This window comes from Bombina bombina, chromosome 2 (assembly GCF_027579735.1).
Source record: "Bombina bombina isolate aBomBom1 chromosome 2, aBomBom1.pri, whole genome shotgun sequence".
Classification (NCBI taxonomy): Eukaryota; Metazoa; Chordata; class Amphibia; order Anura; family Bombinatoridae; genus Bombina; species Bombina bombina.
Window position 1 is genome coordinate 243,054,104 of NC_069500.1, and position 24,257 is coordinate 243,078,360.

The 24,257-nt window shown below is 38.9% G+C and overlaps 1 protein-coding gene across 1 annotated transcript in view; it reads right to left on the reverse strand.

The window, feature by feature from the left end:
* Nucleotides 1-24,257, reverse strand: part of PCSK1 (proprotein convertase subtilisin/kexin type 1) — a 123,344-nt gene that overhangs the window by 33,756 nt on the left and 65,331 nt on the right. The window contains exons 7-9 of the mRNA XM_053701505.1: nucleotides 16,223-16,395; nucleotides 14,525-14,737; nucleotides 11,813-11,913 (exon numbers count right to left, since the gene is read on the reverse strand). Of these exons, the coding sequence (XP_053557480.1) occupies nucleotides 11,813-11,913; nucleotides 14,525-14,737; nucleotides 16,223-16,395 (487 nt within the window). The remainder of the gene's footprint in view (nucleotides 1-11,812; nucleotides 11,914-14,524; nucleotides 14,738-16,222; nucleotides 16,396-24,257) is intronic.

A 24,257-nucleotide genomic window follows, 5' to 3' on the forward strand; every position in this document is an offset into this window, starting at 1 on the left:
GGCCGTAAAAGTGCCGAGCGTACCTGCTAGTTTTTTGATAACTAGCAAAAGTAGTCAGATTGTGCCGCACTTGTGTGCGGAACATCTGTAGTGACGTAAGAATCGATCTGTGTCGGACTGAGTCCGGCGGATCGAAGTTTACGTCACAAAATTCTACTTTTGCCGGTCTCTAGCCTTTGATAACTAAGGCGAATCAGCCTCGCCACAAATACGCTGCGGAATTCCAGCGTATTTGAGGTTGACGGCTTGATAACTAGGCCTCAAAGTCTTACCTTAGAATAAGATGCAAATATTAATTTCAAAATAACATTTTTTTACTGTTCCTGCTGCATGATATAGAAAGGGGTGCATGAGGCTATTTGCAGCTTAATCTAAGGTAAGACTTTAAGATGACTAAGGTGTAGACTGTCCCTTTAAGCAGAGAAATTTGAATACTGCTGTATGCTGCTTATTCTGTCACACAAAAGGCAATATGAGATCCCATAACTTTCAAGGAAAAGCAAATACAAGAAACAGGGGACCAAGGAATTCACCTCATCTTGTTCATCTCAATATTTAAATCCAACCAGTGTCTATATTAAAGAAACGCTGTAGTTATCCTGTTTCTTTTGTTTACATTCTTCATTTAGCTTTATTTGCTTAAGAGACAACACCAGGTAAATGCACTGAAAGGTTCTAAAAAATATACCAGTTTGAGGTCCAATAATTATATAAAATACTCCTATCTGCAAAAATATGCTTTGTATTTGAAAAATAAAAAAGAAAGAAAGAAGCTTTATATTTGTTATTATAAACAACCTGTAGAGAAATATCAGTGCATCATTATTTGGTTTTCACTCCGTTTGTGCCTCTCTGAAAACAAATTTCCTCAACATTTACTAAAAATGCCACATAGCAATCTGCAATCTCCTATGTCTACAATAAAGACATTTGTCAAATCTGGTCTATAAACTAGAGGATGTATAAATTATATTATGTGTTATATAGATTGTGTTCAAATATGAAGATGCACTCTCCAATGTTTAATATGAGCAGAACTATTACATTTTGGATATAAACCATCTCCTCATTTCCTCTTTTTAACACACATGTGGCATTACCCAACCTTATGCTCCTCCAGCACCAAACCTCACATTCCTGTCTATAATCTATTGATTCACAAGTCTCAAATTCTCTAAGACCCCTAGTACCCATCATATTGTTTCTCTCCTGCTCTAAGAAGTCTCCCATTATATCTCCTCACTAATCTGAGTCCTCTGCAATGTAATTCCTATAACTACATCCCACATTTGTCTCACTCATCCCAATTTGTGTTAAGCAAAGTTGTCTCTATGGGCCCAATGTACTTATGTGCGAAGGGACAAGGTTATAACATGGGAACCTGCCCACCCATCTTCACAGTAAATGAGCAGCGAACACTATGGGGCCGATTTATCAATGTCTGGCGGACATGATCCGCTGCAATGCCGCCCCCTGCAGATTCGTGGCCAATCGGCCGCTAGCAGGGGGAATCAATCAACCCGACCGTACACGATTGGGCGGAACAATGTCCGTCGCCTCAGAGAAGGTGTATCAGTTAAGGAACAGCGGTCTTAAGACTGCTGCTTCTTAACTTCTGTTTCTGGTGAGCCTAAAGGCTCGCGCGGAAACAGATGCATTGGAGCCGATTGACACTTTGAGGTTATTGAGGCATCCTGCAATAACTGTTTTTAGCCATCCGATGCAGAGAGAGACACTCTGTGGCCCTCTCTGCATCGGCTATCGATGGCCGTTATCATTGGTGGGTGGGAGCTCATCCAGGGAGGCGGGTGGGCAGTCATTGGTGGAGGAGGGGGGAGGGATCTTGTGTGGGGGCGTGCGCGTGCACGCGCGTGCACGGGCGCGCGCGTGCACGTAAGATCTATGAAGACAGCATTAATATGCTGTAGATCTGGAGGGTGGGAGAGAGGACTGGGGATGGTGGGATTTTAAAATGAAGGCATCTGGGAGAGGGTGGGGGGTTGGATGTTAAGGGGGGGGCAGCTACACTACAGAAATAAAGAAAATATTTAATAAAATAAAAAAATTAAAATACATTATTATTTTTCAAACTGGGTACTGGCAGACAGCTGCCAGTACCCAATATGGCGCACAATAAAGGCAGATGGGGGGGGTTAAAGAGCTGTTTGGGGGGGGATCAGGGAGGTTGGGGGCTAAGGGGGGTCCTACACAGCAGAAGAATTTTTTTTTTTTTTAAACCTAAAACCCCCCCAAAAAAAATTATTTTTGTACTGGCAGACTTTCTGCCAGTACTTAAGATGGTGGGGACAATTGTGGGGTGGGGGAGGGAAGGGAGCTGTTTGGGAGGGATCAGGGGGTGGGAGGCTGATCTCTACACTAAAGCTAAAATTAACCCTGCAAGCTCCCTACAAGCTACCTAACTAACTCCTTCACTGCTAGACATAATATACGTGTGATGCGCAGCGGAATTTAGCGACCTTCTAACTACTAAAAAGCAACGCCAAAGTCATATATGTCTGCTATTTCTGAACAAAGGGGATCCCAGAGAAGCATTTACAACAATTTGTGCCATAATTGCACAAGCTGTTTGTAAATAATTTCAGTGAGAAACCTAAAATTGTGAAATATTTACAGTTTTTTTTAATTTGATTGCATTTGGCGGTGAAATGGTGGCATGAAATATACCAAAATGGGCCTAGATCAATACTTGGGGTTGTTTACTACACTAAAGCTAAAATTAACCCTACAAGCTCCCTACATGCTCCCTAATTAACCCCTTCACTGCTGCGCATAATACACGTGTGGTGCGCAGTGGCATTTAGCGGCCTTCTAATTACCAAAAAGCAATGTAAAAGCCATACATGTCTGCTATTTCTGAACAAAGGGGATCCCAGAGAAGCATTTAAAATCATTTGTGCAATAATTGCACAAGCTGTTTGTAAATAATTTCAGTGAGAAACCTAAAGTTTGTGAAAAAATTTGTGAATTTTTTTATTTGATCGCATTTGGCGGTGAAATGGTGGCATGAAATATACCAAAATGGGCCTAGATCAATACTTTGGGATGTCTTCTAAAAATATATATACACATGTTAAAGGATATTCAGGGATTCCTGACAGATATCAGTGTCCCAATGTAACTAGCGCTAATTTTGAAAAAAAGTGGTTTGGAAATAGCAAAGTGCTACTTTTATTTAGTGCCCTATAACTTGCAAAAAAAGCAAAGAACATGTAAACATTGGGTATTTCTAAACTCAGGACAAAATTTAGAAACTATTTAGCATGGTTGTTTTTTGGTGGTAATAGATGTGCAACAGATTTTGAGGGTCAAAGTTTGAAAAAATTGTTTTTTTTCCATTGTTTCCTCATATTTTATAATTTTTTTAATAGTAAATTATAAGATATGATGGAAATAATGGTATCTTTAGAAAGTTCATTTAATGGCAAGAAAAACGGTATATAATATGTGTGGGTACAGTAAATGAGTAAGAGGAAGATTACAGCTAAACACAAACACCACAGAAATGTAAAAATAGCCTTGGTCCCAAATGGTCAACAAATAGAAAAGTGCTCTGGTCACTAAGGGGTTAAAAAGACAAGCATCAAAATGTTTGCAAACTCTCTCTGAAAATATTTCCCTTTCTTCTGGTGAGGGGGGATTTTCGGATGATTATAAATATGATAAATTTCAATCTTCTGATGATGACTCATATTATTCTGATTTTAACAACTTAATTAAATTAGATTAGTTTCCTTCCTCAGGTGTTGTTGAATATATAGATTTTTATTTAAGGCACCCCTTATTGCAAAACGTTTGCTGTAAACTTTGTGCTGAATGCCCCTGTTCCTCCCTCCCAGGTAATTCATCTGTCACTGCTGACATTGACCCTCAAATTCTGAAATTCCTGGGTTCTCCTGGGTCTAGTATTAGAAGAGGTTCTGATAAGTTGCTTAAGTCTTGTCAAGAGAAGCTTTTAGATATTTCTGGCCCCTTGTCAAAGATTTTTGAACTAGCTGAGGATTTTGTTATTAATAATTTTTCTATTGATCCTCAAATTATCATAGAATATATTCAAAGAGCCTTTGTTTTATTAGGCAATGTCAATATTGCTATAGCTTACGAACGCATGAGGTCCATTCTTCCCAGGCTTGACCCTAAATTGTCTGACTTTGCCAATAATAAGACATCTACAGACCCCAATGGCCTTCTTTTTGTTTTATATCTCAAAAAACTAAGGCCTAGATTTAGAGTTTGGCGTTAGCCGTCAAAACCAGCGTTAGAGGCTCCTAACGCTGGTTTTGGGCTACCGCTGGTATTTAGAGTCAGTCAGGAAATGGTCTAACGCTCACTTTCCAGTCGCGACTTTTCCATACCGCAGATCCCCTTACGCCATTTGCGTATCCTATCTTTTCAATGGGATCTTTCTAACGCTGGTATTTAGAGTTGTGGCTGAAGTGAGCGTTAGAAATCTAACGACAAAACTCCAGCCGCAGCAAAAAGCCAGGAGTTAAGAGCTTTCTGGGCTAACGCCGGTTCATAAAGCTCTTAACTACTGTGCTCTAAAGTACACTAACACCCATAAACTACCTATGTACCCCTAAACCGAGGCCCCCCCACATCGCCGCCACTCTATTAAAAAATTTTAACCTCTAATCTGCCGACCGCACACCGCCGCCACCTACGTTATCCCTATGTACCCCTAATCTGCTGCCCCTAACACTGCCGACCCCTATATTATATTTATTAACCCCTAATCTGCCGTCCCCAACGTTGCCTCCACCTACCTACAATTATTAACCCCTAATCTGCCGACCGGACCTCACCGCCACTATAATAAATGTATTAACCCCTAATCCGCCTCACTAACCCTATAATAAATAGTATTAACCCCTAATCTGCCGACCGGACCTCACCGCTACTCTAATAAATTTTTTAACCCCTAAAGCTAATTCTAACCCTAACCCTAACACCCCCCTAAATTAAATATAATTTAAATCTAACGAAATAAATTAACTCTTATTAAATAAATTATTCCTATTTAAAGCTAAATACTTACCTGTAAAATAAACCCTAATATAGCTACAATATAAATTATAATTATATTGTAGCTATTTTAGGATTAATATTTATTTTACAGGCAAATTATTTTAACCAGGTACAATAGCTATTAAATAGTTAATAACTATTTAATAGCTACCTAGTTAAAATAATTACAAAATTACCTGTAAAATAAATCCTAACCTAAGTTACAATTAAACCTAACACTACACTATCATTAAAATACCTACAATTACCTACAATTAAACCTAACACTACACTATCAATAAATTAATTAAATACAATACCTACAAATAAATACAATTAAATAAACTAACTAAAGTACAAAAAATAAAAAAATATTTACAAACATTAGAAAAATATTACAACAATTTTAAACTAATTACACCTACTCTAAGCCCCCTAATAAAATAACAAAGCCCCCCAAAATAAAAAAATGCCCTACCCTATTCTAAAATTAAAATAGAAAAGCTCTTTTACCTTACCAGCCCTTAAAAGGGCCCTTTGCGGGGCATGCCCCAAAGAATTCAACTCTTTTGCCTGTAAAAAAAAACCATACAATACCCCCCCCAACATTACAACCCACCACCCACATACCCCTAATCTAACCCAAACCCCCCTTAAATAAACCTAACACTAAGCCCCTGAAGATCTCCCTACCTTGTCTTCACCACACCGGGTCCCGATCGGTCCAGAAGAGCCTCCAAAGTCTTGATCCAAGCCCAAGCGGGGGCTGAAGAGTGACGTCCATCCTCCGGCTGAAGTCTTGATCCAAGCGGCGGCTGAAGAATTTCATCTTCGGGCAGAAGAGTAGATCCGGACCAGCAAACATCTTCATCCAAGCCGCATCTTCTATGTTCTTCCATCCAATGACGAGCGGCTCCATCTTGAAGACGTCCAGCTCGGATCCATCCTCTTCTTCCGACGACTAGACGACGAATGAATGTTCCTTTAAGGGACGACATCCAAGATGGCGTCCCTCGAATTCCGATTGGCTCAGATTGAGCTTGCATTCTATTGGCTGTTCCGATCAGCCAATAGAATGCGAGCTCAATCTGATTGGCTGATTGGATTAGCCAATCGGATTGAACTTGAATCTGATTGGCTGATTCCATCAGCCAATCAGAATTTTCCTACCTTAATTCCGATTGGCTGATAGAATCCTATCAGCCAATAGGAATTCGAGGGACGCCATCTTGGATGACGTCCCTTAAAAGAACCTACATTCGTCTGCCCGAAGATGGAATTCTTCAGCCGCCGCTTGGATCAAGACTTCAGCCGGAGGATGGACGTCACTCTTCAGTCCCCGCTTGGGCTTGGATCAAGACTTCGGAGGCTCTTCTGGACCGATCGGGACCCGGTGTGGTGAAGACAAGGTAGGGAGATCTTCAGGGGCTTAGTGTTAGGTTTATTTAAGGGGGGTTTGGGTTAGATTAGGGGTATGTGGGTGGTGGGTTGTAATGTTGGGGGGGTATTGTATGTTTTTTTTTACAGGCAAAAGAGCTGAATTCTTTGGGGTATGCCCTGCAAAGGGCCCTTTTAAAGGCTGGTAAGGTAAAAGAGCTTTTCTATTTTAATTTTAGAATAGGGTAGGGCATTTTTTTATTTTGGGGGGCTTTGTTATTTTATTAGGGGGCTTAGAGTAGGTGTAATTAGCTTAAAATTGTAATATTTTTATTATGTTTGTAATTAATTTTTTTATTTTTTGTAACTTAGCTTTTTTTTTTTTTTGTAATTTAGTTAGTTTATTTAATTGTATTTATTTGTAGGCATTTTATTTAATTTATTTATTGATAGTGTAGTGTTAGGTTTAATTGTAGATAATTGTAGGTATTTTATTTAATTAATTTATTGCTAGTGTAGTGTTAAATTTAATTGTAACTTAGGTTAGGATTTATTTTACATATTTTGTAATTATTTTAACTAGGTAGCTATTAAATAGTTCTTAACTATTTAATAGCTATTGTACTTTAATAGCTATTGTACCTGGGGCGGCAGATTAGGGGTTAATAAGTGTAAGGTTAGGGGTGTTTAGACTCGGGGTACATGTTAGGGTGTTAGGTGCAGACTTAGGAAGTGTTTCCCCATAGGAAACAATGGTGCTGCGTTTGGAGCTTAACGCTGCTTTTTTGCAGGTGTTAGGTTTTTTTTCAGCTCAAACTGCCCCATTGTTTCCTACGGGGGAATCGTGCATGAGCACGTTTTTGAAGCTGGCCGCGTCCGTAAGCACCGCTGGTATTGAGAGTTGCAGTGGCGGTAAATTATGTTCTACGCTCCCTTTTTGGAGCCTAACGCAGCCATTCTGTGAACTCTAAATACCAGTGGTATTTAAAAGGTGCGGGGGAAAAAAGCATGCGTTAGCTACGCAGGTCGCTACCGACAAAACTCTAAATCTAGGCGTAAGTGATTATACAAAACCTTTTTCTAGTTTGTCCAAAACCAAAGCTACAGTAAGAAAGACCCTCTAACAAAATCCCTGTCCCCTTTTTGATAGGGCCAGAAAAAGAAGGGGTAGTTTTCCCGGCCACCAACCCTTCATCTCTAGACCCCAATTTTATCAGCAACAGCAACAATTTGTCTCCCCCTTCTTTCCCGCAAGAAATCGCTTCTGGCCCAGAGGTGCAGGATCAAGAGGTCACTATAGAACCTCTTGAGATAATTTCTCTTATTCCTCCCTTTTCTCCTTTTTCCCTAAAAAAGAATGGCTCATTTTCTTCCAAATTGGCATCTAATAACATCAGACCCCTGGATTCTTCAGATTGGAGTCCTTATAGATTTCATTTCAATTCCCATTCAAATTGTGTGTCCTCATCCAATTCTTTTTTCAAATTCAGATCTTCAGGCAATAGATTCAGACTGAGATTTCCTCTTTATTTTCATAACAAGCAGTGGAACTTGTTCTTGTAGACAAGGACTCTTACATAAGCAATATTTTCTTAGTAAAAAAGAAAAATGGCCAATTTCGACCAGTCATCAATCTAAAAACCCTGAATCATTATGTAACCTATCAACATTTCAAGATGGAAGTTATAAATCTTTTGAGAGACTCCCTTCTGGACAAGGATTGGCTTGTCCGATTAGATCTCAAGGATGCATACCTTACCGTTCCCATCCATTCTTCCCACAGGAAATTTCTTAGTTTTTTCTGGAACCAATCTCTTTGGCAATTCACCTGCCTTCCATTTGGCCTTTCATCCACCCTGTGGATATTCACAAAAGTTCTGAAACCAGTGATAGCCTGGTTAAGATTCAGAGGGATTCGTCTGATTGTTTATATGGACGATATTCTTATCATGAATCAGGTTCCTTCCACTCTTCTTCTTCACCTGAAAATCACTTGTTCTCTGCTAGAGAATCTGGGATTCATAATCAACAAATAAAAATCCTCTCTTCTCCCGTCCCAATACATTGTCTTCTTAGGATTTCAAATCAACACCCTAGACTCCACTTTAAGTCTCCCATTAGAGAAATTGAAGAACATCAAGAAGGAGATTTCCTCTCTTTTGAAGAAAACTCACTTTCCTCTTCACTTACTAGCCCGTATCATCACCATCTTTTCGGCCCCTCTACACTATCGGGGTCTTCAACTCCTGAACATTTTTCACCTTCAAAAAGGCTTCTCTTATCAACATCGGAAATCTTTATCTCCAGAAGCCAAAGAGAAACTCATCTGGTGGATTCAAAACATAGAGGCATGGAAAGGCAAAGCATTTTTCAGATCTCCTCCAGATTTCTTCATAGAATCGGACACAAGCAATTCTGGCTGGGGAGCCTGTTGTGGTTCCACAATAAAAGAATGGACCCTTCTAGAATCCAATCTTTATATCAACTGCAAGGATCTTCTGGCGGGATCCTTTGCAATTCAAAGTTTCCTCAAGGACAACCTTCCTACTTCAGTTCTCCTTCGCATGGACAACCTTTCGGCTGTTTGGTAACTAAATCGTTTAGGAAGCACAAAATCAAAACCTCTATCAGATCTTACAAAAAAATTAATTCACTTCTGCTTTTACAAGAATATTTCTATTTCAGTGGAGTTCATTCCGGGCTTTTCCAATCAAGCCACAGATTGGGGTTTGCGTTATTTGAAGGACTCCAGTGACTGGAAGTTGGACAGAGATATTTTCTTAAAGATTTCTTCTCTCAGGGGTCATTTCCTTCTAGATCTTTTGGCTTCTCGTTCCAACTTCCAAGTCAAACCCTTTTTAAGCTGGAGACTGGACCCAGACGCCTCAGCCGGGGATGCTTTCCTTCAAGTGTGGCCCCTCCCAGGAGCTTACGCCTTCCCTCCCTTTTCTATGATTGCTGGCTTATCTCCGCAGGAGTCCGACATCACTTATTCTGATCACCCCTCTTTGGCCGTCTCAACCCTGGTACCCCTCTCTTCTGGAACTCTTCTTTCTTCGTCCCTTGCCCCTTCCTTCCCTCCCTCACCTCCTCCTGTATCCCCTGGGCTTCCCTCATCCCCTGTTGGTTTCAGGTTCCCTAACTCTTGTAACTTGGATGATTTCAGGGGATCTTGGTCTCTCAATGGACTTTCGGAATGAGCTAGATCTTTATTACAAGAATCTTGGGCTCCAGGAACCAAAAGAGGTTATCTCTCAGCTTGGTCCAAGTGGTCTAGCTGGTGTGTCCAAAGGGACTCGGATCCCTTTTCAGCTCCTTTAAATTTTATTTTAGATTATTTTTCTTGTCTTTTCAACTCAGGTCTTGTCTATAGATCTATCAATATAGCTCGCTCTGCCATCTCTGCTGGTCACGTCCTTATTAACAATACCCCTGTTGGGAAAATGTATCAGGTCTGCAGGCTTCTCAAAGCGATTTGCATCCAAAATCCTCCATCTTCTAAGTACTCTTTCTTTTGGGACATGGATCTGGTTCTTTCTTTTCTTAAAAATTGGCCTTACAACAATCTTCTTTCTCTCAAACAACTGTCAGCTAAACTTGCCACTCTTCTCTGTCTTCTCTCTTTTCACAGAGTTTCTGATGTTTGTGCCATCAACATTAATTCTCAGATGTTTTTTTCCTTTTGGTGTCACCTTTATCCTTTCTAAAAGAATTAAGGGGGATATTTACCAAGCTGTCAACTATGTTGCATTCGCCGGCATCAATACACTCGCCTAACATCGCCAAACATTGCGGCCGCGGACCTCAATATGAGCATCCGACTGTTGTTAACTAACAGTCATCGGTGATGCTGCTATTCGTGTTTTTCCCAACTTTATTTATAACATGTCCCTAAACGCTTCCACTATACTAAAATGTTTGACCCCTTTCCCACCGCTCCACGACATCGCCACAACCTAAATAAAGTTATTAACCCCTATCCCGCCGCTCCTCGACATTGATGCAACCTAAATAAACTTATTAACCCCTAAACCTCTGGCCTCCCACATCACCACCACTAGCTAAACCTATTAACCCCTAAACCATCAGCCCCCACATCGCAAAAACCTAAATTAAGCTATTAACCCGTAAACTTAACAACCCCCAACTTTAAATTAAAATTACAACATCACTATCTTAATATAAATTAAAACTTACCTGTAGAATTAAAATAAACTATTTTTAAATTATTAGTTAACCTTCCCTAACTATTATACAACAATTAAATTAAACTACCAATTAAAAAAAAACTAAATTAAATATTAAAAAAAACCTAACCCTACTAAAATTATTGAATTATACTATTAAACATTATTAAAAGTACTACATTACAAAAAAAAACACTAAGTTACAAAAAAATAAACACTAAATTACGAAAAAACAAACAAATTATCAAAAATATTTTTTACACCTAATCTAATAGCCCTATCAAAATAAAAAAGCCCCCCGAAAATAAAAAAAAAACCCTAGTCTACAATAAACTACCAATTCCCCTTAAAAGAGCCTTTTGTAGGGCATTATCCCAAAGATATCAGCTCTTTTACCTGTAAAAAAAATACAAACACCCCCCAACAGTAAAACCCACAACCCAACCATTCTATTGGCTGATTGGAACAGCCAATAGGATGAGATCTTAAAGAGCTTAATCCTATTGGCTGATTTGAACAGCCAATAGGATTTTAGCAGCTCTAATTCCTATTGGCTGATTGAAATCTTTCAGCCAATAGGAATGCAAGGGACGCCATCTTGGATTGCATCACTTGCATTCAAGTTCCAGTGTACGGCGGCGACCGTATGAGGAGTATGCTCCGCACCGGATGTCTTCAGGATGGACCCGTTCAGCGCCGGATGGATGAAGATAGAAGATGCCGTCTGGATGAGGACTTCTTGCAGCCTGGATGAGGACTTCGCCAGCTGGATGGGGACTTCAAGAACTGTAAGTGGATCGTCTGGGGTTAGTGTTAGGCCCCACTGAGTATGCTGATTGGCTGATATCATCTTCCACTTCCATGGCTTTGTCCTTATTGGTTCTTTTGTTTTCTCTATTGTTTCACTTGTTTTATGTTTACTAATGTTAACACTGTATACTCAGAGCAGCAAATTGAAAGTAATGCAAAATATACTTCTGTGTCTTTAATAAAATCTAGATTATAGCTACACTAAAGCTAGGATAATCAGTACTTTCTTCCCACATATTACTCACATTCTCTTTTAATTATTTCCCTCGTACTTTCTTTATCATGTGTATTAGTCCTGTAGATCACATCTTATAAAGGTGGTATGCGTGAGATGGTAACTTGAATACCGGCCTCTACTCCTTTTTTAGAAATATCTGATAATAATTGTAAAAACAATAATATCAATATCTTACTTCATTTCAAGAGCAAGTGCAAAAATGCCAGCTGCCAGGGGAGCTGATGCTGATGTTCCTGTATGGGTCTCAGTGCAATCATTGTGTAAATCAGCACTAACCTGAGAAGAGGTAAAAAAGAGAACAATGATATAAAATATGATCTTTTACTCATTTTCTTGTCGTCCCCCCCCCCCCCCCAATTTATTATTTCCTATAAAGCAAACTGACAGATGATCATGGGCAGTGTTCCCTCCAAGGCCAAATTTTTGTGAGTGGCACAGCAGTTAAACAGTTCATTAGGGAACCACACCCAGTTAACAAACACTACACAATGCAATCCGCAAGGTATGGTTCCCTTATTAACTGTTTCACTGCTGGACCGCTCACAACATGTGGCCTTAGAGGAACAGAGCTCATGAAAGAATGCAAACCCTGGGAGCATTTCATAGCAATCCATCATAGCATGAGCAAATAAACTATACCTAGTAATAAAAGATAACACTTTGTTTCATGGTATTATACAATTTCACAAATTGTGGAATATATGTGATGTAATATTTACAGACTTAGGGCTAAATTACCTGATGCCCTTGAGCAATAGGTGTTTATTCCTGCTCTTTATGTGTGTCGGAAGTAGTGTGCATATTAGAGGTTGAAAGTAAGCATAAATACATACAGTATATTATATATAGATGTATATAAGTGCATTGGTGCCCTTTGCAATCAAATAGCTGAAAACATGTAAAATCATTTAATAACGTGTTTAACTGAAATATTTACAGTAAATACACACATTCCAATGTTCTTCAAACAGTGGGATAGGTTCTAAGTAAAATAGCTGTTACAATACACTCAGTAAAATGACTTTTTTGTGGCATATAAATGGGGTATTAGGTTGTATTAGAGTGTTTGTGAGTCTGTGTGTGTCTGTGTGTGTGGCTGTGTGTGTTTGGTGTCTGGGTGTATCTGTGTGTGTGTCTGAGTGTGTATATATGTGTGTGTGTGTGTGTGTCTGTGTGTGTCTCTGTGTGTGTTTGTGTGTATGTGTGTGTGTCTGTGTGTGTATGTTTGTGTGTGTGTGTGTGTCTATGTTTGTATGAGTGTGTGTCTGTGTTTGTGTATGTGTGCATCTTTGTGTCTATGGGGCCTATTTATCAAAGGTCTTGCGGACCTGATCCGACAGTGCCGATCAGGTCCGCAAGACCTCGCTGAATGCGGAGAGCAATACGCTCTCCGCATTTAACATTGCACCAGCAGCTCACAAGAGCTGCTGGTGCAACGCCGCCCCCTGCTGACTCAAGGCCAATCGGCCGTGAGCAAGGAGGTGTCAATCAACCCGATCGTACTCGATCAGGTTGATTTCCAGCGATTCCTGTCCGCCTCATCAGAGCAGGCGGACAGGGTTATGGAGCAGCGGTCTTTAGACCGCTGCTTCACAACTGCTGTTTCTGGCGAGTCTGAAGACTCGCCAGAAACACGGGCCCACAAGCTCCGTTCGGAGCTTGATAAATGGGCCCCAAAGTGTCTGTGTTTTTATGGATGTTCCTGCACTTACTAAAACATTTTTTTAAATTCTTGTGAAGACCCCCTGACCCCAAATAGAGCAGTAACAACTTTCTTTTTTAAACAAGCCATTACATTGTGGGGATGATTTGTACACAAACATCTTTAAGTTAACCTTTCTTCATAGAAAACAAAATTAATTGCTTAACAATTTTTTCTCCATTTCAGAACAGGTTTCACAAAATAACTACGTTGTGCCTCTGTAAATTCATTCTGGATCATACAACTGGCATTCTACATGCATTGTGATTTGATATATTCTGTACTAGTCACATTTTAAATGGATCTCAAACTGATAGATTTGGGTATAAACATAGTAAAAATAGGCATTTTTTAGTACAAAATGACCAATTGGTTATAGTTTCTTGGATGATCTTACAGTTAGGCACTTATGTATTTTTATCATGTAATAGAATTGTTCTTAGGAACATTTTCAATTAGCCAAGTATGTTCCCTCTAGTATATCTGGCTGTGGTCACTTCATATAACACAAACACATCACATAGCTAAAAAGATGACTGTTATATGGCACTCTCAGTAGTCTCTTTAAATTGAAATTATTCTTAGTTTTCTACTGATGCACCTAAAAAGAGGGTGTTTGATAATAAATCACTATTTTTTGCATTTTTGTTTCTAAATGCTTTGGGGGGGGGTTGCTTGTAGGGCAGATAACTGTGTGAGTTGTCAGTTTTCAAATCCTTGGAATAAGGTGTACACAAACATGCACTTATTGCTAAGTCAAAAAATAAAAAATAAATTTAAAAGAGTGCATAAAATTTGTTTCAGTTTTATGACCTGTAAGCTGTATATTTTAAAGTTACTGTATAAGCTTATAATTATACTATACAAATTATTTTAACAATTAAAACAGTCTTGTTATAAATATTTCACAAACATCCATGTTAGATTTCCCATAAATTTGGTGAAAATTTTTATTGAAAAATGTTTTATCTCAGTTCTCAAGAGCAATAACTAATGTAGGTTTCAGAATGTCACTGCACAGCTGTAGACAACAAATTTATTGAATTGACTGAGTCACTCTCCTCATAAATGAAAATATAAAGGGACACATATTACTCTAGATGATAATCCAAAGAGCATAATATAACTTAGCATGATTCTTCCAAACACCTGCTCAAGCTATTACTTCTAGAACCATGAACTTACAATTCTCTGGTCTGTGTAATCCCCACTGCTGTATGCTGTAGCCAATGTGGAAGAGCATTTCTCAGCATACCACGGAGACAGTCCTTGCTGGGAAGCACTACTGATAGAGATAGTGTAAATGCTATCTGTGTATCCATCACAATCACAGTTGTCTCCTTGGTGACCACCATTCCCAGAAGCCCAGACGTAGATGGATCCCTTCCCATTTCGGCCCTGTAAGAACAAATGTTAATCATATACTTTTCTACATTTTATTTTATATGTGCAAAGGAGGCTATCTTTATTTGTAAAGCAGGAATGTAACGCTTAGGAGCCAGCCCAATTTGGGTTCAGCACCCTGGATAGCAATTGCTTATTGGTGGTTACATTTAGCAAACCAATAAGCAAGCATAACCCAGTTTCTGAACCAAAAATGGGCAGGCTCTTAAGCTTTACATTCCTGCTTTTTAAATAAAGATAGCAAGAGAATGAAGAAAAATTGATAATAGGAGTAAATTAGAAAGTCTATCTGACTCATTAAAGAAAAAAAATTGGGTTCAGTGTCCCTTTATTGGAAAATTCTGCAAGAGCAGTTACATTTTTGGCTAAAGGATTTAATCAAAGTTGTATAAGATCCTGGTTTATGTTTGAAATAAAGAAACTAACCTTAGGTTGGAGATTTAATGGAAGAATAGGAAGAATGCTGTTTTCACAAGCTTCCCAACATACACAGTTCAGCTAATAAGATTGGGAGTCTCAGAGAAGCGTACAGATGGGCTCTAGAGGACATTACTTATTTTTAGATGACACAGAGCATGGCATGACTCAGGGCATGGTGTGACTTATTTTTGGTGTTGGGCATGTATCAGCAGTATGTTGGAGTATAACCATTCCCCTTTGTAAAACTGGGACATTTAAATTAGGGAGAGCAGCAGGACTCTCAGTGGGACAAATCTCCAAAAATGTGACAATGTCACAAAATGTCTGAGGGTTGAAAGCTCTGCATTCAGCCTATCGGATGCCCACCAAGTGCCCTGCAGCAAATCAGAGCTCATTCCATCTGCTGCAAATACAATGAATTGCATTTTTTTACATTTGTGAAGTCATCTGTTCTATTTATATTTGGCTCATTACTCAAAATACAAATTACTATATTGACATTGAACAGTTTATGTTTTTAAATAATATATTATCCCTTTAAGTCCATTACTACCAAAACATTGTATTAAGTACCAAATGTATTTATGTTTACAAACACTTTTTTTCAATTCCAATGGATATGAAAATCTGATTCTCTCCATTTTCCTATTTATAAAACCAAGAAAGATCTATAGCAATGGCAATGCCCCATGTGTGTTAAAATAATGGCAAACAACATAAATGAAATACATTGCAGAAAAATAACCCTTTGTATTAAATAAAAGGGTAAAGTTTTCTAAAATAGATATTTATGTCCCAGATTTTTATTTTTCAGCATACGTTCCTTCATCTCCTGATCTTTACAATTTCAATATGAATTTTAAATGTTTTCAGAAAATCGAGCCCTAGATGTGATGTAAGTAAATATTTAACACCCATTTTTTCATTAGAAACTGACATAGGCTTCTCATCTTTATTTCTTGTCTTATTATTCCTTTTTTATATAGGCACAAAATATTGTGTAAAGTACTACAAGAGATCTCTGAAACTATAGTGACGGAATGCACTACGTGTTTTTACCTGTTTAATTCCATATTCAAAAGCTTTCCTTGCCAGTCGTCCAGGTCCCTCTACAGTTTTCCCATCATCATTAGGTCCCCAGCTAGCGCTATAAATATGCACATGTTGTGGATTAAATCCAATAGAGCTGGCTTCAATTGCATCTGTTACAACTCCATCTAACATCCGGATGCCTTACAGCAAAAAGATACAAGTGATTAGTTTTAAAGCAGCACATCATGCAATATGTATGTTTAAAAATATATATATATTAAATCTAATGCAATTATCACACTTTCAGCTAGATTACAAGTCTGTGCGTTCGTCTTTTAACGCTGAAAATATGGCAATTTCAGCGTTAAAACAGCACCACAGCCATTACAAGTCTTGTTGGTATAGGTGTACTGCAAGCCTTTTAGCCTGTAATGCAACGTCAGTACCACACTCTTACATTTTTTAATGGGATCCCCATAGCGCTGGTATTACGAGTTTTGCATTCTGGCTAAAAAAACTGCGTTACAGCCTAAAACGCAAAGATCCATAACGCCATCTAAAGTCAGTAGTTATGAGTTTTACGCTACAAATCTGTAGCATAAAACTTATAACTAAACTGCTACAAAGTACACAAAACACCCATAAACTACCTGTTAACCCCTAAACCGAGGCCCTCCCGCATCTCAAACACTACATGGGCCTCGTCAGTGAGGTGCAGCCATATCCCTCTAGGCACACTGAGCAACGGGTCCACGTCTGGATTCCCGCATCACACTTAGGGAGACTTCCCTAAGTGTCATAATTTGCATAACTAAAAAGAGAGAAGAGCTCAACCTGGGAAGTCTCCCTAAGTGTGATGCAGAAATCCAAACGTGGACCCGTTGCTCAGTGTGCCTAGAGGGATATGGCTGCACCTCACTGACGAGGCCCACACTAGGCCAAAACGTACATCTGGGGTTTTGCTGTTTCTCTCGTTCAGAGAGGGATTGCCTGGTATTTCGGGTCTGGACTGTACTGTTAAGTCAGGATCAGACTGATATGCTTCAGGAAAGTTCTTCTCTGAGAAAGGCACATGTTGAGCAAAGAGAGGCTACTTCTTGGGTGGTAACTAGCCATAGAACAAGCTATTATGCTATTGTTCGTTCCCAGGTTGAGCGCTTCTCTTTTTTTATTTATGCAAATTATGAAACTTAGGGAAGTCTCCCTAAGTGTGATGCGGGAATCCAGACATGGACCCGTTGCTCAGTGTGCCTAGAGGGATATGGCTGCACCTCACTGACAAGGCCCACACTAAGCCAAAATTTACATCTGGGGTTTTGTTGTTTCTCTCGTTCAGAGAGGGATTGCCTTGTATTTTGGGGCTGGGCTCTACTGTTAAGTCAGTATCAGACTGATATGCTTCAGGAAAGTTCTTCTCCGTGAAAGGCACATGTTGAGCAAAAAGAGGCTACTTCTTGCCTGGTAACTAGCCATAGAACAAGCTATTATGCTATTGTTCGTTCCCAGGTTGAGCGCTTGTCTCTTCTTATTTATGCAAATTATGACACTTAGGGAAGTCTCCATAAGTGTGATGTGGGAATCCAGACGTGGACCCGTTGCTCAGTGTGCCTAGAGGGATATGGCTGCACCTCACTAACGAGGCCAACATTAGGCCAAAATATACGTCTGGGGTTTTGCTGTTTCTCTCATTCAGAGAGGGATTGCCTGGTATTTCGGGTCTGGACTGTACTGTTAAGTCAGGATCAGACTGATATGCTTCAGGAAAGTTCTTCTCTGTGAAAGGCACATGTTGAGCAAAAATAGGCTGCTTCTTGGGTGGTAGCTATCCATAGAACAAGCTATTATGCTATTGTTCATTCCCAGGTTGAGCGCTTTCTTTTTATTTAATATAATTATTAAACTAAAATTAAACTAACTACCAATTAAATATGAGATGAGGAAGAAAGAATGCTGGGTCTCGTGGTAAATCCAAAAAGGTTTATTAAGGAGCAGGCTTCTCAAAAGACACAAGGTAAGCTCCTAACTGACGCGTTTCGCACATGTGTACATGCGCTTCATCAGAGATAAACTATATTACACATTAAAAAAATCCCAACACTACTCTAAAAATTACAAACAATCTAAATACAAAAAATAAAAAGACTAAATTACAAAAAATAACAAACACTAAAGTACGGAAAAAAAACGAAATTATCAACAACAAAAAAAGAATTACACCTAATCTAATAGCCCTATCAAAAAAAAAAAGCCCACCCAAAATAAAAAACCTAGCATACAATAATCTACCAATAGCCCTTAAAAGGGCCTTTTGTAGGGCATTACCCTATGTTAAACAGCTCTTTTATCTGTAAAAAAAAAAAAAATACCCCCCAACAGTAAAACCCACCACCCAACCAACGCCTCAAAATAAAAAACCTAACTCTAACAAAAACCTAAGCTACCCATTGCCCTGAAAAGGGCATTTGGATGGGCATTGCCCTTAAAAGGGCATTTAGCTCTTTTACATGCTTAAACACTAATCTAAAATAAAAACCTACCCAAAAAAAACTTAAAAAACCTATCACTAACCCCTGAAGATCCACTTACAGTTTTTGAAGTCCCACTTAAACGATCTTCATCCAGGTGGCGAGAAGTCTTTATCCAGACGGCCTCTTCAATCTTCATCCCGGCGGCGAAGTCCTCATCCAAGCAGCGAGAAGTCTTCATCCAGGCGGCCTCTTCAATCTTCATCCAGGCGACATCTTCTATCTTGATCCCGGCGGCGTGGAGAGGGTCCATCCTGAAGACATCCAGCGTGGAGCATTATCTTCATACGGTCGACGCCATACACTGAATCTTCAATGCAAGGTATGTGATCCAAGATGACGTCCCTTGCATTCCTATTGGCTGAAAATTTTGAATCATCCAATAGGAATTAGAGCTGCTAAAATCCTATTAGCTGTTCATGAATCATCCAATAGAATGAGAGCTGCGTAAATCCTATTGGCTGATTTGTACAGCCAATAGGATTTTAGCAGCTCTAATTCCTATTGGCTGATTAAAAAATTTCAGCCAATAGGAATGCAAGGGACACTGTCTTGGAATGTGTACCTTGCATTGAAGATTCAGTGTACGGCGGCGACCGTGTGAAGAGGATGCTCCACGCCGGATGTCTTCAGGATGGACCCACTCCACCGGGATCAAGATAGAAGATGCCGTCTGGATGAAGATTCAAGATGCCGCATGGATCAAGACTTCTCGTAGCTTGGATGAGGACTTCACCGCCGGGATGAGATTGAAGAGGCCGCCTGGATGAAGACTTCCCGCCGCCTGGATGAAGATTGTTCAAAAACTGTAAGTTGATCTTCGGGGGTTAGTGATAGGTTTTTTTGGGTGGGTTTGTATTTTAGATTAGGGTTTGGGCATGTAAAAGAGCTATGCCCATCCAAATGCCCTTTTCAGGGCAATGGGTAGCTTAGGTTTTTTAGATAGTTTTTTTTATTTTGTGGGTTTGGGAGGGGGGTTTGTAATGTTAGTGGGTGTTTGTCATTTTTTTTTCAGAAACAGAGCTGATTTCTTTAGGGCAATGCCCTACAAAATGACCTTTTAAGGGCCATTGGTAGTTTATTCTAGATTAGGTTTTTTATTTTGGGGTGTTTTTTTTTTGTTTTTTTTAAATGGGTATTAGAATAGGAATAATTTTTATTATATTTGATAATTTGTTTGTTATTTTGTGTAATTTATTTTTTAGGGGGTGTTTTTTTGTAGTAGCAAAAGGCACTTTTAAGGGCCCCCCAAAAGGCTCTTTTAAGGGCCCTTGGTAGTTTGGGCGGTGGGGGTTTGTATACTGTTAGGGGTGATTGGGTTTTTTTAGCAAAAGAACTTAGGGCAATGCCCAACAAAAGGTGCTTTTAAGGGCCCTTGGTAGTTTATTCTAGATTAGGCTTTTTTACTTTTGGGTGTTTTTTTTTTTTTTTAAGGGTATTAGAATAGGAATTATTTTTATTATTTTTGATAATTTGTTATTTTGTGTAATGTATTTTTTAGGGTGTTTTTTTTGTAGTAGCAAAAGAGCTTTTTAACTTAGGGTAATGCCCTACAAAAGGCACTTTTAAGGGCCCTTGGTAGTTTGGGGGGTGGGGGTTTGTATACTGTTAGGGGTGATTGGTTTTTTTTAGCAAAAGAGCTGTTTAACTTAGGGCAATGCCCTACAAAAGGCGCTTTTAAGGGCCCTTGGTAGTTTATTTTAGATTAGCCTTTTTTTATTTTGGGTGTTTTTTTTTAAAGGGTATTAGAATAGGAATCATTTTAATTTTTTTGGATAATTTCTGGGGGGGTTTTGTAATGGTAGGTTTTTTATTTTTTGTATTTGATAGTTTTTTATTTTTTGTAATTTTAGGTTTTAGTGTAAGGTAGCTTAGGTTTTATTTGACAGGTAAGTTTGTATTTATTTTAGCTAGGTAGTTAGTAAATAGTTAATAACTATTTACTAACTAGTCTACCTAGTTAAAATAAATACAAACTTACCTGTAAAATATAAATAAAACCTAAGCTAGCTACAATATAACTACTTCTATTTTATTTCACAGGTAAGTATGTATTTAGGTATTATTTAGTTAATAATTGTAAGTTTAATTTAGATCTATTTTAATTATGTTAAAGTTAGGGGGTGTTAGGGTTAGGGTTACGTTAGGGTTAGGTTTAGGGGTAGGTCTATGGGTTAATAGTTTAATTTAGGTTGTTGCGATGTGGGGGGCTGGCGATTTAGGGGTTAATATGTTTATTTAGTGGTAGTGATGTGGGAGGCCAGAGGTTTAGGGGTTAATAACTTTATTTAGTTGTGGCAATGTCGGGGAGCGGCAGAATAAGGGTTAATAACTTTAAGATAGTGGCGGCGATGTTGGGGTGCGACGGAATAGGGGTTAATAACTTTAGTATAGTGGCGGCGATATCGGGAGAGGCAGATTGGGGTTAATACCTTTATTTAGGTGGTGATGATATCGGGAGCGGCAGATTAGGGGTTAATAACTGTAGGAAGACGTCGGCGATATCGGGGGCAGCAGATTAGGGGTGTTTAGACTTGTTAGGTTTTTCCCCCATAGACATCAATGGGGCTGCATTACGGAGTTTTTCTTTCCGCGATCGCAGGTGTTAGACTTTTTTCTAACCCGCTCTCCCTATTGATGTCTATGGGGAAAGCGTGCACGAGCACGTCAAAACAGCTCTTGTTTTTGGTGCGGTATGGAGCTTAAAAGCACCATATCGCCCGCACAAGCCGGGTTTTTTAAAACTTGTAATGGCTGCGCTAAAAGGGATTAAATAACGCCACTTTTGTTGCGTTCGTTAATTTCGATATAGCGCTCAAAACTCGTAATCTAGGAGTTTATTTTTTGACAACTGCACAGTGTGCACAGTATCCTCTTTAAAGGAACAGTATACTGTAAAATAGTTTTTCCCTTAATGTGTTTACAATTGCTTTTTTTACCAACTGCAGAGTAAAAAATTTATGAAAATTAGCTTTTTAAGGCTTATTTGTGTATATTAAAGCTCTGATTTTGTGTTTTGAAGCCACAACCTAATAAAATGGGTTGAGCTTGTAGGTATAATCCGATCTCATTACTGTATCACATTGTGCCAATATACCTGCTTCTTTATCTTATATCTGTCCTTAAAACAATCACCAGTACTTTGAGAGAACAATGGAAAATCAACATTTTATTACCTTATCTCTGCTATATCTCACTGGGAGTATAATTTATTCTGCTGGCTGTGTTTACAAAGCTTATCTATAGCTGGTACGTGCAGCCACAAACTTTCAGAATAGGTGGGGATACCACATGCTAAATCAGCAATTTCAAATGCCAATATAAGGGTAAGGGAGCTACTTGTAAATAATTTAATACACTCCAGCAGGTAAAGTGATTCATTGGGAACAAATTAAAGGGGAGAAAAATTTTGAGTAAACTGTCCCTTTAAGCATAAGAATCACAAAGTGCAATGTGTTATAGAAAGAAGCCTGCATTGTCTACAGTAATATCTCTATAACAATAAGCAAATTGCTTATCTGCCTATCTTAATGCACAACTATAAGTATAACATCATTTTATGATGGCATTTAACTGCTTAGCTGCCGGAGGGAATTAAAATTTAAAACACATTCACCTAGATTACGAGTTTTTCGCTAAACAGGGTGCGAAACTAACGCCAAAAAAGTTGCGTTATTTTACTCTCCATAGCGCTGCCATTACGAGTTACTAAGAAGCCTCCTCGTGCATGCGATTTGGTGGCGTTAAGTTCCATACAGCACAAAATCCAAGGGCTGCTTTAACGTGCTTGTGCATGCTATCCCCCATAGACATCAATGGGGAGAGACTGCTAGAAAAAAAACTAACACTTGAAGTGCGGAATGAGAATTCTCCGTAACGCAACCCCATTGATGTCTATAGGGGAAAAAAGTTACATTTAGACCTAAGAACCTAATATAAACCCCAATTCTAAACACCCCTAATCTGCCGCCCCAACATTGCTGACACCTAAATAAAGCTATTAACCCCTATCCCGCAGCTCCCTGACATCACCGACACTATAATAAAGTTATTAACCCTAATATGCCGTTCCCGACATCACCGACACTAATAAAAGTTATTAACCCCTGTTTCGCCACTCCCCCACATCGCCACCACTAATAAAGTTAACCCCCTAAACCTCCGGCCTCCCACATCGCCGCCCGTCACTAAATAAACCTATTAACCCCTAAACCTTCACCTCCCACACCTCCACAACTAAATAAACCTATTAACCCCTAAACCGCCGGCCCCCCACATCGTAAAACACTAAATTAAACTATTAACCCCTAAACCTAACACCCCCCTAAATTTAAATTTAAATTACAATATAACTATATTTAAATAAATAAAAACTTACCTGTGAAATAAAAATAAACCTAACATTAAACTATAAATTAACCTAACCTTACTATTCGAATAAAATAAAAAAAAATACTACCAATTCAAAAAAATCGAAATTACAAATGTAAAATATCATAACACTATGAAAAGAATTAAAAAATCTAAAATTACAAAAAATAATAAACACTAAATTATGAAAAATAAAAAACACTAAGCTTACAAAAAATTATAAACAAAATTATCAAAATTAAAAACAATTACACCTAATCTAATAGCCCTATAAAAATAAAAAGCCCCCCAAAATAAAAACACCCCCTAGCCTACAATAAACTACTAATAGCCCTTAAAAGGGCCTTTTGTAGGGCATTGCCCTAAATTTAACAGCTACCTGTAAAAAAAATACAAAGTTCCACCAACAATAAAATCCACCACCCAACCAACCCCCCAAAATAAAAAAACTAACTCTAAAAAAAACCTAAGCTACCCATTGCCCCTAAAGGGGTATTTGTATGGGCATTGCCCTTAAAAGAGCTACTGAAATTAGCCAATAGGATTTCAGTAGCTCTCATCCTATTTGCTGTTTTGAACAGCCAATAGGATTTCAGTAGTTTTCATCCTATTGGCTGATTTGAATTTGAAGAATCAAATCAGCCAATAGGAATGCAAGGTACGCCATTTTGAAACGGCTGCCTTGCATTGAAGCTTCAGTGCACGGCAGGGACCATATGAAGAGGACGCTCCGCGCTGGATGTCTTTGCCGTTCTGCCCCGCTGGGATGAAGATAGAAGATGCCCCCGCGATGGATGAAGATGTTACCGCTTGGATGAAGACTTCTCGCCGCCTGGATGGAGATGGATGTCTGGACTTCATGAACCGTGAGTAGATATTCTGGGGTTAGTGTTAGGTATTTTGTTTAATTTTTGGGGTGGGTTTTTTTTCAGATTAGGGTTTGGGCAATTTGAAAAAGAGCTAAATGCCCTTTTAAGGGCAATGAAAAAGAGCTGAATGCCCCTTTAATGGCAATGCCCATACAAATGACCCTTTAGGGGCAATGGGAAGCTTAGTTTGGTGGGTTTTACTGTTGGGGGACTTTGTATTTTTTACAGGTAAAAGAGCTGTTTAACTTAGGGCAATGCCCTACAAAAGGTCCTTTTAAGGGCTATTGGTAGTTTATT